Source organism: Pelophylax lessonae (assembly GCF_965119305.1).
Source record: "Pelophylax lessonae genome assembly, chromosome: 12".
In the NCBI taxonomy this organism is placed as follows: Eukaryota; Metazoa; Chordata; class Amphibia; order Anura; family Ranidae; genus Pelophylax; species Pelophylax lessonae.
This window is the reverse complement of record NC_138779.1, coordinates 99,449,263-99,462,972: the sequence shown is the minus strand read 5'-3', so window position 1 is coordinate 99,462,972 and position 13,710 is coordinate 99,449,263. Positions and strand designations below refer to the sequence as shown.

General features: G+C 38.7%; 1 protein-coding gene across 4 annotated transcripts in view; it reads right to left on the bottom strand.

The window, feature by feature from the left end:
* Positions 1-13,710, bottom strand: part of LOC309568640 (serine/threonine-protein kinase BRSK2-like) — a 496,199-nt gene that overhangs the window by 84,940 nt on the left and 397,549 nt on the right. For all 4 annotated transcript variants that reach the window (XM_082274362.1, XM_082274364.1, XM_082274365.1 and 1 more), the window contains one exon: positions 8,041-8,072. In XM_082274362.1, coding sequence (XP_082130488.1) covers positions 8,041-8,072 — 32 coding nt within the window. The remainder of the gene's footprint in view (positions 1-8,040; positions 8,073-13,710) is intronic.

The window sequence follows — 13,710 nt, the reverse complement described above, 5'->3', positions numbered from 1 at the left end:
TGTGACGAGAAAATAGAAATATGGCGGCTCCAGTACTTCCTGTTGGGTGGAGATGAAGCCACATACACCCATCAGGAACAGGAAGTTCGTCACTCGCTAATTAGATGGAGCAATACTTAAATACTGCCCATCGCCGCAGACCGGAAATACGTCTGTGAAAACGCCCGGAAGAGGAGGGCGAAACGCGTCGACGCACTTCCGGTCTACGTCCTAGCGATACGTCACTTCCGGTGCGGTGGAACGCACGCCGAAACCACGGGGCGTTCTAGCGGCACCTGCTACCAGGAAGGACGAGATTTTTAACCTATATGCCTTTTACCAAGCAACGAAATGTGAGTGTATTTTCATTATTTTGCACAATAAACAACCTTTTATCGGATTTACACTATATGAGCATCCTTTTCTCCAATACATGTATCGGGGTATTTACATCTGTGGAGACACTTTCGCCTTGGAGGAGTTAATAGCCGGTTCCTTACTAGGACATAAGCCTTGTCGATCTCTATTGCTATACAGCATAGGGGTCACCATTGTCCGGTAAGTGAACACCCAAAGGGGGAGGTCCGGCACTGGCTCACTGCACCACAAAAGATTGCATGTTTTGTGCACTTTCTTCCTGGCACTCCAGCACCTTTGTGAGACATCTTTTGGGACTGTGTACATCTTATCATCTACTGAGATCTTAAACAACTATTACATCTGGACTGGCACTTTATATTTATACATTTTAATTATATTTATATATTATATGTCTATATGGTTTCTACACCCCAATTTTTGCACACAATTGCACGGTGCACTTTATGAGTCTTTTAAGTAGAACGTAATCACTATATTATTGTTTGCGCTGTGATATATTTTTCTCATATTTATGAATTTTGGATACCACTATTTATGAACAGCTGCATTCTAGAAAATTTAAAATATTGTTATTAGTTATTTCAATTATCTTTGCGCTGTATTTGCACTGCACTTTAACAGATTTGGTCACTACCATTTTGAACAGCAGCATTTAAGTTCACCACTAATTTAGTTAACAAATATTTAAATAATTTTTCCTGAGCGCGGTACACACCTATCCACACACTAATCACACAGCTTGATTGCACTACAAGTCATACCACTCAGTGCTCCAAAGTGCTCTATTCCCTAATAATTACACACCTCAACGTGTTATTGTAGCAATAACTTGCTGAGAAACAAATGAGATCCTTATTGGAAAATGATAAAACAAGGTGGCACGAATGAGCTATTTATTCCAGCTGTAGGAGCCAGTCCTTAAATCAGAAGGCAAACCCAGAGCTCAATATGGTCACTTAATGTTTTCCGACTGGGATCGCTCCTGAGCCGATTGCGCACAGAACACTATTGTTCCTATAAATATTCTTGTGCTGTTATACAGACATAAATTAGGTCAGCATTATTTGTTTTTTTTTTCAGGGTAAGGTATTTTGAAGTATTCCAGACGCAGCACAAATCTAATTATACCCCAAAGAATCACCTATGCGTACAAGCATCAAAGAAAAATTAAAATCAAAGATCTGATTTTTTATTTAAAAAAAAAGGGGTTTTCCAATCATGAACTTAAAAGAAACTTATGCTAAGAAGAATATGGAGGCTACTACTGCTGACCTCCTTATAAAAATAGTTTCCAGCTTCATTACCCTGAGCCACTGACCTGGAACATGCATGCAATACAAGGGAGTCAGAGTGAAGTCAGTTCTCTGAATTTGCACACCTGTTCCAGGTTGGTGAGCTTAAAAATTATTTATACCAATTGATTATCAGCCAGGGATTCAGTTTTCTCACACTAGGAGCTCAGTAATAGGTGCTTTCATACTTCCTCAGCACAAGTTTCCTTTAAAGGGTAACTCCACTTTTGTGGGGCAAAAAAATAGCAAATAAAGAAAAAACAATATAGCGTATACAATTGTGACACAAATCATATTGTAACTGAATGTTATTAAAAACGACCTTTTCTTTTCAATCTGCAGTGCTGTAATCTTCTGAAAATGCAATGCAATATGGCTACCAGGAGTTGTTCTGTACACAGAATGTGTACTGACCACACCCCAGAAACATACTTTCCTGCTTGTGTGATTGGCTCACCAATTTTCCCAGAAGTCTGCCTAAGATGCAAGTCAGATTTCTGGCATCCCCTGCAACAAAAATATCTTTTTGGTGAGATATTCCCAATAGGAAGACGTCTAAAGGGATGCAGGCCCAGCAGATTTCCTCATTAGAGCCCTGCAGCTGCCACAGCTGATAGATAATTAGGAAACCACTCCCATTTGACCCACTCAGCACAGAGGTGCAGAGAAACAAACAATGATTCCTTCAGAATAACAAAAGGTAGGAATCTGCAACAAAGTTTGTTAAAATCCTTGTAATGTACAGAGATTACCCAGAGGGGAATGTTTTTTTCTCAACAAAAGTGGAGTTACGCTTTAAACTAACCTAGATAGTCCACCTGCAGACTGTATTGTCATATACCTCTCATACAAATTATTTGACAAGTGTTTAAATAAAATATAGAGCTTTACAAATTAGTCACCAGAAAGAAATCTCAGTGGCTCAATCACGTATCTCTGATTCTGCTTGATAAGTCTGAATTCTAGATAAACAGCCAAATACATTGCTGAAATACATATTTGAGTAGTGTTTTATCTGCCATTTGATTGGATTTCCATTCTTCCAGCCCTGAGATTTTGATTTACACAACTTTACAGACAGGTAGATGACCTGACTTTTCTCTGCTGCCATTATGCAACACAGCTCGGTCGTCTCCCTGCCCCCAGCCTGTGATTGGACAGCGAGGGAGCAAAAGTACACAGCTGAGCTTACTCCTCTGTGCTTTCCTCCTCCCAGTAAGTTTCTTGTAAGCACATGTAAATGGAGCACATCTGATTGGCCTCTAGTGTTAGTCCTTTCATGCACATTGTGAGGTTAATTAGAAGTTAAATTATAGTGCTTACGCTAGCAGCTGTATTTAAATATATTTTAATGTTTTCTAATAAATACACCGATGCATTAATTGATGCTTTCTTAACATCTGCTTGGAACTCAGCTTTAACACATGCGCTGCCACACAGGGAGTACATTATTTTCGTTCTGATTGTTTTGCTTGAAGTTGAAGAGCTCATAGACTTGCATTGTTAGCAGAGTTGAAAAGCGCAATCTTTGGGTAGCAAATACAACGTCGGGAGCAGAGCATTTGTATGTAAAGTCTGCTACATATGGATGCCACATATAAATACAGAATTACAAACTATATATAGAAGCTAGGTTTTAAAGATAATAACATTCACTGATAAAATTTATTTACATCAAGACGTACTGTATATGTATATCTATATGTTGCAAATACTATATATTCTTTTTAAAGAGTGCCTATGCAGATAAGGGGCATCTGTAGGTAAAAACAAGCTTTGCAACTCTGACCAAAGTTGAATAACCCCTTGGCCATAGGTATAGGACATTTACGTACCCAAAGAAGCCAGACTGGAAAACTCCTAGAATGTTGCTATGGACATTGCTAAGAGATACCTGGCTGTTACTGTTTACCACAGTAAACACCAGCTTTAGAGCTACTGCATCAGAGAAGAGAAAGCTCATGTGAGGGGGTTTGAATAAAAAAAAGAGCTCACTCCTGAAATGGTGAAGGTGAACCGTAACAGCTAGGAGTCTCTTAAAAATGTCCTCAGCAACATCCTAGACGTTTTTCAGTAAGGCTTCATGAGGTATGCAAATGGCCTACACCCATTAGCAAGAGCATTATTCAACTTTTTTCAAAGCTTTACATCTTGTTTTTATCAACAGACATCCCTTATCTGCATAAGCAGTTTTTTGGTAAAGGTGAACTATGCCTTTAAACCCCTTGCCAACCGCACTATAAGCAAAGGAACAGCGCGGAAGACTATTTCTGGGAGGCCGTCATATGACAGCCTCCCATGATCGCGCCCGCCCTGCACCTGCTGTGTGGCGCAGGCGGCACGCTTTGTGATCAGTGTCCGGAGGACACTGCTGATCACAGATTGAGGTAAAGAGCCAAACAGTGTGTCCAATCACAGCTGATCATGGATGTAAACAGAACCAGGTTATCACCAGGTTATCAGCACTCTTTTTCTCATGCTGACAGCATGAGAAGAGATCTGATAACCAGCTTCTCTAAAAGAGACATGTACACTTATAATCAGGGCACTGATTATCAGGGTCTTGATTTTCAGTGCAGTTCCAACAGTGCCCACCAGTGCTGCCAATCAGTGTCCACCAGTGCTGCTAATAAGTGCCCACCAGTGCTGCCAAAAAGTGCCCATCAGTGCTACCAATCAGTGCCCTCTTCAGTGTCCCCTATCAGTGCCACCTATCTGTGCCCATCAGTGTCACCTATCAGTGACCAATCAGTGCCACCTATCAGTGCCCATCAGTGCTGCCTATTAGTTCCCCTCAGTGCCACCTATCAGTGCCCATCAGTGCCGCCTATCAGTGCAACCTTCTCAGTGCCCACCAGTGCTTATCAGAGCAGCCTCATCAGCGCTCTATTTGTGTAAAAAAAAAAAAAAAAAAAAACGGTGTTTGGGTACAGGATTGCATTACCGGGCAATTGTCATTCAAAGTGCGACAGTGCTGAAAGCTGAAAATTGGCCTGGGCAGGAAGGGGGTAAAAGTGCCCAGTAGGCAAGTAGTTATGGTGAACACGTCATGAAAGAGTTTATGGAGCAATGTTAGCATTCATTGGCAGACCCTAAAGACACCAGTGTTATTTATTCACTATAGAAAACATAAAGAATTTGTAAAGATCTTGCTGTGACCTTTGTGGTGCAGGAAGAGGTTTACTTTAGTCCCTGCTCTGGAATAATAAATTCTGACTTTTATGGAAATGCTTTGCTTATAATTACTTCTAAAATCTTATACACTGTGTAATACAAAGTAAAAAGTAATATGGACATAAGATAATGATTATAGAAAACATAAAGAAGATGGAAATCCTCTTACTGGCTTTCTCCGGGGATGCTGTGTTATTCTGCATTAATTAAATTAAAACATATTTACACATTCTGTGTTAAATCCCATTTCATTAACATGGTTAATGATCTATTATATTCTAAAGCATGTTTTAACAATAAAAGATAAAATTTAAATTACATTATATATGTACACAGTCAAAATGGGTTTTTATTGAAGTGTACATTTTGCTGAACTGTGTATGACCTCAGGATCTTTCATATAACACTTTAGCAATGGCTTGAAATATTAATAGGTGACTACTTTGTGTGACAGGGCAATTACACACTGTAGTGTGAGATTAAGAAAGCACCAAGTGTTTGGTAAGCTTCCACCAAATATATTTTGAATTTTTGCATTATTTTTAAGCATATGACAAATACTCAAGTGTCGTGAATGGGTGGTTGGCAGCCCTGGTTTCTTTGTTTATGTCACAAGCCATGTTAAGTATTTATTTGTGCAAATATATAAAATCAGAATCAGAGCTCTAGGTTCAAGTGTTCATCTAAACTCTGGACTTTTAACCTGTGTGGAGGGAGTTGAACATTATCTATAGTGGCATTATTTCTATTGTTACTATACTGTATATGAAAGCTTCCTATCTGTCAAAGGTTGCTAAGGAATCAGCCGGTGCCAAGACCAGCCATGACCGTAGCAACTAGTAACCTCACCCAGCTCTATTTATTTACTGACCAAGAATATCCATCCATTATAAAAAGGGCGAGTATTGTATGACATATTTGACCAAATATGGACATAAGGGTCTATTTGGTCAATGACATCACTAGGGAGACCCTGTACCTTTGTTTAAGTTTTGCTGTAAGGCCTTGGGAGATGTCATTCGAGAGAGTCAGCAGCGAGATCAGACATGTACGTCAGTCGGTAAAATTTTTTTCTTTCAACGGGTGTCGTGCAAGTGTATTTGTTTTTACTTTTGTTTTGTGTGAACACGTAGAGGCCTAGAGTTGTGGAATGAGGCTCTTGCCCTCATAAAACTGGGGGGCAAGATGCTTTGCCAGGGGTTTTCCCTGGCAAGAACATCTCCCATATTGAGGGCAGGTAGCCTTGTACAGTTAGGGAGGAGGATGGCGCATGCTTGTAACCCCCCTTTTTCTGGTCTGCCAGGCTGCATGCTTGAATCAGAGGGCGGTATACATTTTTTTTTGGGGGGGGGGGCCCAAACTGTTTTTGTTTTTTGCATGGGTCCCCCTTGAAATCCATACCAGGCTTCATCAAGGTCTGGTACATGTTTTTTTCCTGATTTTGACAACATTGAACCATACCTAAGCAATGTGTTTTGAAACAGCTACTTACTTTCTCCATTGGAAATCTGTATGGCAGGGGGACAAAGCAGAAGCACAATTGGGAGACTGAGACAGAGTGTTGTCATCCTATAACAGGACGTTCCCTAACAAAGACCTATAGAAATCCTTAATAATAATAATAATGTGAGAATCATCAATTATCCTTGTAATGAAATATACTAATTTAATTATATTGAAAAATTATTAAATAACATGTTAAAATGTTACTATATAAGGGATTTTAGTGAGGCTTAGTGATTTACATCTACTTTTAAACTATTTTAATGTACAGCACAGAAAAGGTTAACATGGCTGAGGTTAAGCAGCTGTGTGCTTGGCCACAATTTATCATGGTCTCCTGGTAATCCATAATGCCAAACCCCTAAAATTGCCAGTGTCAGGGTGCCAAGGAGACGTATGGACCTAATTAAGCATTTACTTTCTAAATTACTATTAACTAATGCATTTTGTAATTAATTTAATGCTGTTTAACCACAGTGTCTATACTTTAATGAGAGACTGCTTTAGGAAATAGCTTTTACAATTTTTTAGTATTTGTTTTTCCTATCACAGATTGATTCTATTTACCCATTTTAATGATCAGGCCCATTCCTGGCACTAAGTGGTTACTTGTTCCTATATTTTATTTCAGGTACTTATATAGCGTCATCAGTTTACACAGCACTTTTCATATACATTGTAAATTCACATCAGTCCCTACCCTCAAGGAGCTTACAATCTAAGGTCCCTAACTGACATTCATACATACACCAAGGCCAATTAACCTACCAGCATGTATTTTGGAGTGTGGGAGAAAACTAGACTACCCGGAAGAAACCCACGCAGGCACAGGGAGAACATGCAAACTCCAGGCAGGTAGTGTCGTGGTTGGGATTCAAACCAGCAACCCTTTTGCTGCTAGGCGAAAGTGCTAATCACTACACCACTGTGCTGCATATCCTCCATAAAAAATCAACGATGGAATAAGGGAATTTATTTATTATATGAAAATGACTTTATTTATAACAAATGATGTTCTCTCCCAGAGTCTTTTCTCAATTTAATGGAAAATTGACAGCAATGATGTTTTCTGCAAAATAAAATCAGCCTTAACCTCACCATACACATTGCAATCACCTTTGGATTTACAAAAACTGTGTTATATGATGATCTACCTAATACCTTCATTTGCACCCAGTCAGACGGGGCCCTTGTGCTACATACTTGTTGGTGGATCTGCGGGGTTAAATGCGATTGGTTGTTACAAAACAACAGCTGCTCAGCCTGTGCAACGCAATGACAAGCTGACATTGGCTGCACTGTCCACAGGTGTACACGGGTAATTGCACATGGTGCAATTACCTGCAGTTAGAGACCCCCTAGACCCCTGGGAGCATGCTGTTCTGCACAGATGTTATCTTACTACCATGTGCCAATGGATGGATACATTTTTTGGGGAAAAATATCATTTCATTTCCAGCCTTTCCTTCAAATATTTTTGAGGGTTTACAGTATTTGAATATACCTGCAAATTAAGTTTAAGTTAAAACACAGACCAAATGAAAGATAATAGTTCTCCCAGCACATTGGACAATTTTCTTATATTATATAAGATGCTCTGTGCTCATGTGGAGACTAATGAGTATTAGGACCTTTGGCCATACTATAGATCTGTCTATAGCAAGTATATAACGCAACAATTGGCTTTAAAAATAATAATTTTGCTACTTACAAATACCACGAATGCTTCTGGATCTGATCTAGCTGCAAGACAAAAAGTGTAACTTGTTAGGATTTTATTGTTATAATACAAGGGAAAAGAACAAGATTTAAAGTGGACATCTTTTTTGGACATATTTTGTCTGACAACTCAACCCATCCAGATTTTACCACCCTGGTATATACAGTATGTGTCTGGCAATAGATCAGGTTGAACGGTTCTCCTGTTTTGAAGATGTTGCTACTTTGGAGTCCCAGCTTGTGATCTCAGCTTCATAGTGTTGTAGGACTGAAGCTGCCATCCCAATGCTGGGACATTATTTTGTCATATTATTTTCACTGAAACTCCTAGGCCTTGTTTGCATTTGTGGCTGGGGGAGGAATGGGTAAAAAGTTGTGGTTAAGCTGCAGTTTTACTGCCTCCCCTCAACTGTTCACATTGAGCTAACATGGCAGCTGTAAGGGGGGGTACACATGCCATGTCCATGATGCTTTGCTTCACAGCTTTTGAAATTTTTTTTACCATATATTTCATTTGAAGGGCAGTACTGCCGACCAAATTAAAGCAGAGTTCCACTCAAAAGTGGAACTCCGCTGATCTGCTTCCTCCCCCCTCAGGTGCACCATTTGGCACCTTTCAGGGGGGAGAGGGGAACGGGTACCTGTTTTTGACAGGTACCCTTCCCCTCTTCCTGGGAGACAGAGCCGCGGCGATGTCCCTTCGGAAGTTCGCCCCCCTCCTTTTCCCTCCGCCGCCGGGCCAATTATAAATTGCAGCGCGCTTTGCGCATGCGCAGTAGGGAACCAGCAGTGAAGCCGAAAGGCTTCACTGCCGGGTTTCCTTACCCTGGAATGCTACGGATACGTAAATCGGCTTGGGGTGCCGACATCGCAGGCTCCCTGGACAGGTAAGTTCTACTATTTAAAAGTGAGCAGCTACAGTATTTGTAGCTGCTGACTTTTAATTTTTTTTAAGTGGGACGGAACTCCGCTTTAAGTGAACGAAGTGTAATGCACACATTATGGCATGATGCTGCAGTCTTTCAAGAGACACACATCGCCTTCCAGGCCCCTGTCATTTGCTTTCTGGTGTTTAGGACTTTTGAAAATAGGAAGTGTTCAGACAAAGGAGAACACAAAAGGAACAATATATCTGCTTTAGACTTGATAAGCAGTTTAGACTCTGACCAAAGAACTATGAAGATTCTATCTTGATTGAATATTTGAGTAACTATTTAGGATATTTATTGCATACACATTGTACATGCTTATTTGAAGATAATTAGCTTATGTATGCTGTAGGCATATTTTTGTAACTATGAATTGTGGGATATGTGTGATGCATATAGGGAAAAAAGCATTGAGGAAAACTAGGCCCATACAAGAAGTATAAATGTATGAATTGTAATTATTACCTGTGTATGGGATCAACAGGTGGATTGTATCAGTTGTGGATAATTTTTAACTGATTCATGACAATGTCCCCATACATGTGTAATATCTCTTACCCACAGGTGGTTTAGTGAGCTTTTGATGTTGTGTATTTAAACATGGCTGCCGCATATCCTACTGACCATGTGGTTGTGGGGGAAAGTGCAACCATGTGTTGCTGACCTCACTCAAAAAATGACCTGTGAGTGGTCAAGAGGAAGAATTACATGCTGTGGGTGGTCTCTGGTATACAGGACTATAAAAAGCATGAGGAATGGTCTGTTTTTTGGAGCTGTGGAAAGACCAAGCATGCAGCCAGGATTTATTACTGTCCTGCATCTACAGCTATCCTGTGTAAGCTGTTGACATTTAACTTCCAGAGCTAAGTATTCTTTGATATTTTGGGATATTGGGCATAGGAGTGTATGTTTAAGTCGTGGTATTTTGTGTAATGTTTATGGTAAATTTTGTGTGTAAGAAGCTTTATGTATTTTTCTATGTGCAGCAAAGTTTTGTTTTATGCTTTTTATCAAAACTGCTCTTGGTGTGTCTGTTCATTTTAAATATTCACTAGATTTTTGTTTGACTGTCCAGTATACCTGCAATTTCAGTATATTGTGCTGCAACAATTAAGAGCGAATCTGCTCAAGTGTATGCAGTGTTTTGCTATTTAGAATTTTTTGTTGTTTCCCACTCTTATTAGATTAATATTTATAATCTAATAACAGCCTTATATTTTCCACATTTCTTACAGTGAGTCCCATATTCTATAAGTTCTGCAGCACTCTGTACATTGTAGTATTTTTAGCCCTTGAACGCTGATGCAAAAGTATTTTTTGGAGCTGAATACTAATTTCAATGTATTATTCATAGAGCATTATATATTGTACAGTAAAAAACAAGCACAGTATTCATATTAGAAAGCTGATGTTTATTATTTATTCCCTTAAATCTCAATGATCACACTAATATACCGAGAGCTGTAGATTTTAAAATTATTTCAGTGGTTCCCAGCCCAGAGACCTGAAATTTCTTCCAGAGTAAAAAGGTTGAGTAAGGCTACTCTAGACACATCCAAATCGGACCCTAAACATTTGGGGTTGGGGTGGAGTGCACTGAACACTAGATTATAGAGCAAAATCTCTGAAATAGCATTTTTATCAAATGAAGGTAAAACATTTTATAACTTCAAACTAACAACAAACTCATTTAAAAGTTGGAATTTTTAGAAATGTCAGGTTTTTCTTTAAAATACCACATCTCTAGTTCCTGCAGTAGTGTCACTTGTATCAATCTTGCCATTTTAATTTTCTCATACATGGGGAAAAAATATTGCAAACATATCGTTGCATTTATTTTAGGAATGTTGCTTTTAACATCAAACACACACTGCAGGTAGCAGCAAAGGCACTAGTAGCCTTTTGCACTGATAAGGCAAATCTGAGGTTGTAAGGGTTGAGCATTTGGTTAAAGTTTTAAGTATTAGATTTTTTTTTAGTAATAGACTAATAATAATAATAAGGTGAGGACAAGGATCGAATCTGTAATAGGGTTAAGTGATAAAGCTAAATTGTAGGGTTTGGGTAAGGTGTATTATATAGAGTTAAAAGAGGAGGGAGGTTTGGGACTTTGAATGAAGCACACAGCTATAACGTGATGTAAAAAATCAATGTATAAAATGTTTATTGGTACATATACACATATTGAGTCGTTTCAAAATACAATGAATAAATAGTATTGCTCATTAATCGCACATGATACATATATATATATATGGAAAGTGGAAAGAACCCACGAAACGCGTAGAGCCCTTTTTGATACTACGCAATTACCACTATCTGATGTATTACTTGTTCATACAACCATTATTCATCAATACATCTTGACAGCGAAGTCTAGGTCAATTTATAACACCCACAACACGATGGTGTGGCGATATGTCTTAACGTATATATATATATATATATATATATATATATATATATACAATATATATATGTACCATGTGCGATTAATGAGCAATACTATTTATTCATTGTATTTTGGAAAGACTCAATATGTGTATATGTACCAATAAACATTTTATACATTGATTTTTTACATCACGTTATAGCTGTGTGCTTCATTCAAAGTCCCAAACCTCCCTCCTCTTTTATCTGTACCAGGGATGGAGGCATATGACCCTACCCAGTCATTTCCTCATTTAAAGTCCCACATATCCCCCTTTTTTGAATTATTATATAGAGTTATAGGTAAACTATGGTGTTTTGGGGTAAATTTCACTTTAAATTTAGACATATGGGTTTTTAAACAAATATTTTATATATGGCGGTCCAATTTTTTTAAAAAAAAAACATTTAATACAGAGAGAAAGCACATCCGCTTTAGTCAGACTAGGTAGGGGGACAAGTCACTGCTCTGTGTGCAAGTTTCAGCTTGAGCTACTGACATCCATAATTTAAATTTTTTTAGGAGGTAGGGGAAACTTAAAATTATGTAAAAATAAGGCAAAATTTACATGTGCTGACTGGATTTAAAAATACTTTTGTATAAAAAGTGCTACTTTTTTTTTAGCATTGAAAATTCTACTGATCAAATATAGTTACAGTATATACTGTTTATATATATATATATATATATAAATATACACAAGTGCATCTCATAAAATTTGAATATCATCAAAAAGTTAATTTATTTACGTAATTAAATTCAAAAAGTGAAACATATTTTTTATAGATGTGTTACATACAGAGTGATATATTTCAAGCATTTCTTTCTTTTAATTTTGATGATTATGGCTTACAGCTAGGGATGGGCCCCCGAACACCCCCTGTTGGGTTCGCACAGAACATCTCAAACAGGAAAAAAGTTCTAGGGAACATGCAAACTCTGGTTTAAAGTCTATGGGACAGGAACATGAAAAATCAAAAGTTCTATTTTTAAAGGCTTATATGCAAGTTATTACCATAAAAAGTGTATGGGGACCTGGGTACTGCCCTGGGGGGAACATAAAAACTATCCTTTTTAAAGGAGCAGAGATTTTGATGATGTTAAAAGTGAAACAAAAATGGAAAGTTTCTTTAAATACTGTGCCTGGTGATCCCCCTAATGTGCCTGTAAAGCAGTGCATCTGCATGATGAATGGAGCCTATTGCAGCAATACTGACATTTCTAAAGGAAAACATGTCATTAAGACTTGGTCATGGCTGTAATGTATTGTTGACTTCCGGAAATACAAACAAAAAAAAAAAATAAAAAAAAAACGGCGTAGGGTCCCCCCCAAAAACCATAACAGACCCTTATCCGAGCATGCAGCCTGGCAGGTCAGGCTCTGCCCCCCCACCCAAAAGCATCTTGTTTCCATATTGATGGGGACAAGGGCCACTTCCTGGCAACCCTGGGCTGTGGTTGTTGGGGGCTGCGGGTGGGGGGCTTATCCGAATCTGGAATCCCCCTTTAACAAGGGGGCCCCTAGATCCCACCCCCCCTATGGGAATGGGTATCGGGTACATCGTACTCCTACCCATTCACCAAAAAAGGGTTAAAAAGTAAAAACAACAGAACACAGTTTTTTTGACAAGTCCTTTATTAAAAAGACAAAAATAGTGTCTCTCAATGTAAATCCATCGTCAATCACGATGTCTGCCGGACCCAAAAAATAGAAAAAAATTTAAAAACTGCTTGGCCTCCTAATAGGCAAAGCATTTTTTAATTTTTTTCTATTTTTCGGGTCCGACGGGCATCATGATTGACGATGGATTTACACAGAGGGACACTATTATTTCTCTTTTTAATAAAGGACTTGCCAAAAACTGTGTTCTGTGGTTTTTACTTTTTTACACTTTTTTGGTGAATGGGTCTGGGTATGATTTACCCGATACCCATTCACATGGGGGGGCGGATCGGGGGGTCTTCTTGTTAAAGTGGTATTCCAGAATCTGATAAGACCCTGGCATCTATGGGAAATATTGGTTAGCTTAAAATGTCACTGCTCCTGGTCTTTAACATTGGCATTTATGGGAAATCTTGGTTAACTTGACATGGCACTGATCCCGGTCTTTAACATTGGTGACTATGGGAAATATTGGTCAGCTTCACATGGCACTGCTCACAAACTATAAGTGAGAGGGACACCAAACTTGGGGAGCACTGAGAGGGGACCCAGGACTACAACATAGCCATACATTTTAAAAGTGAGATATGCCTGTACACTACACTGACTGCACTAAACTGATTGAACTCACTATCCACT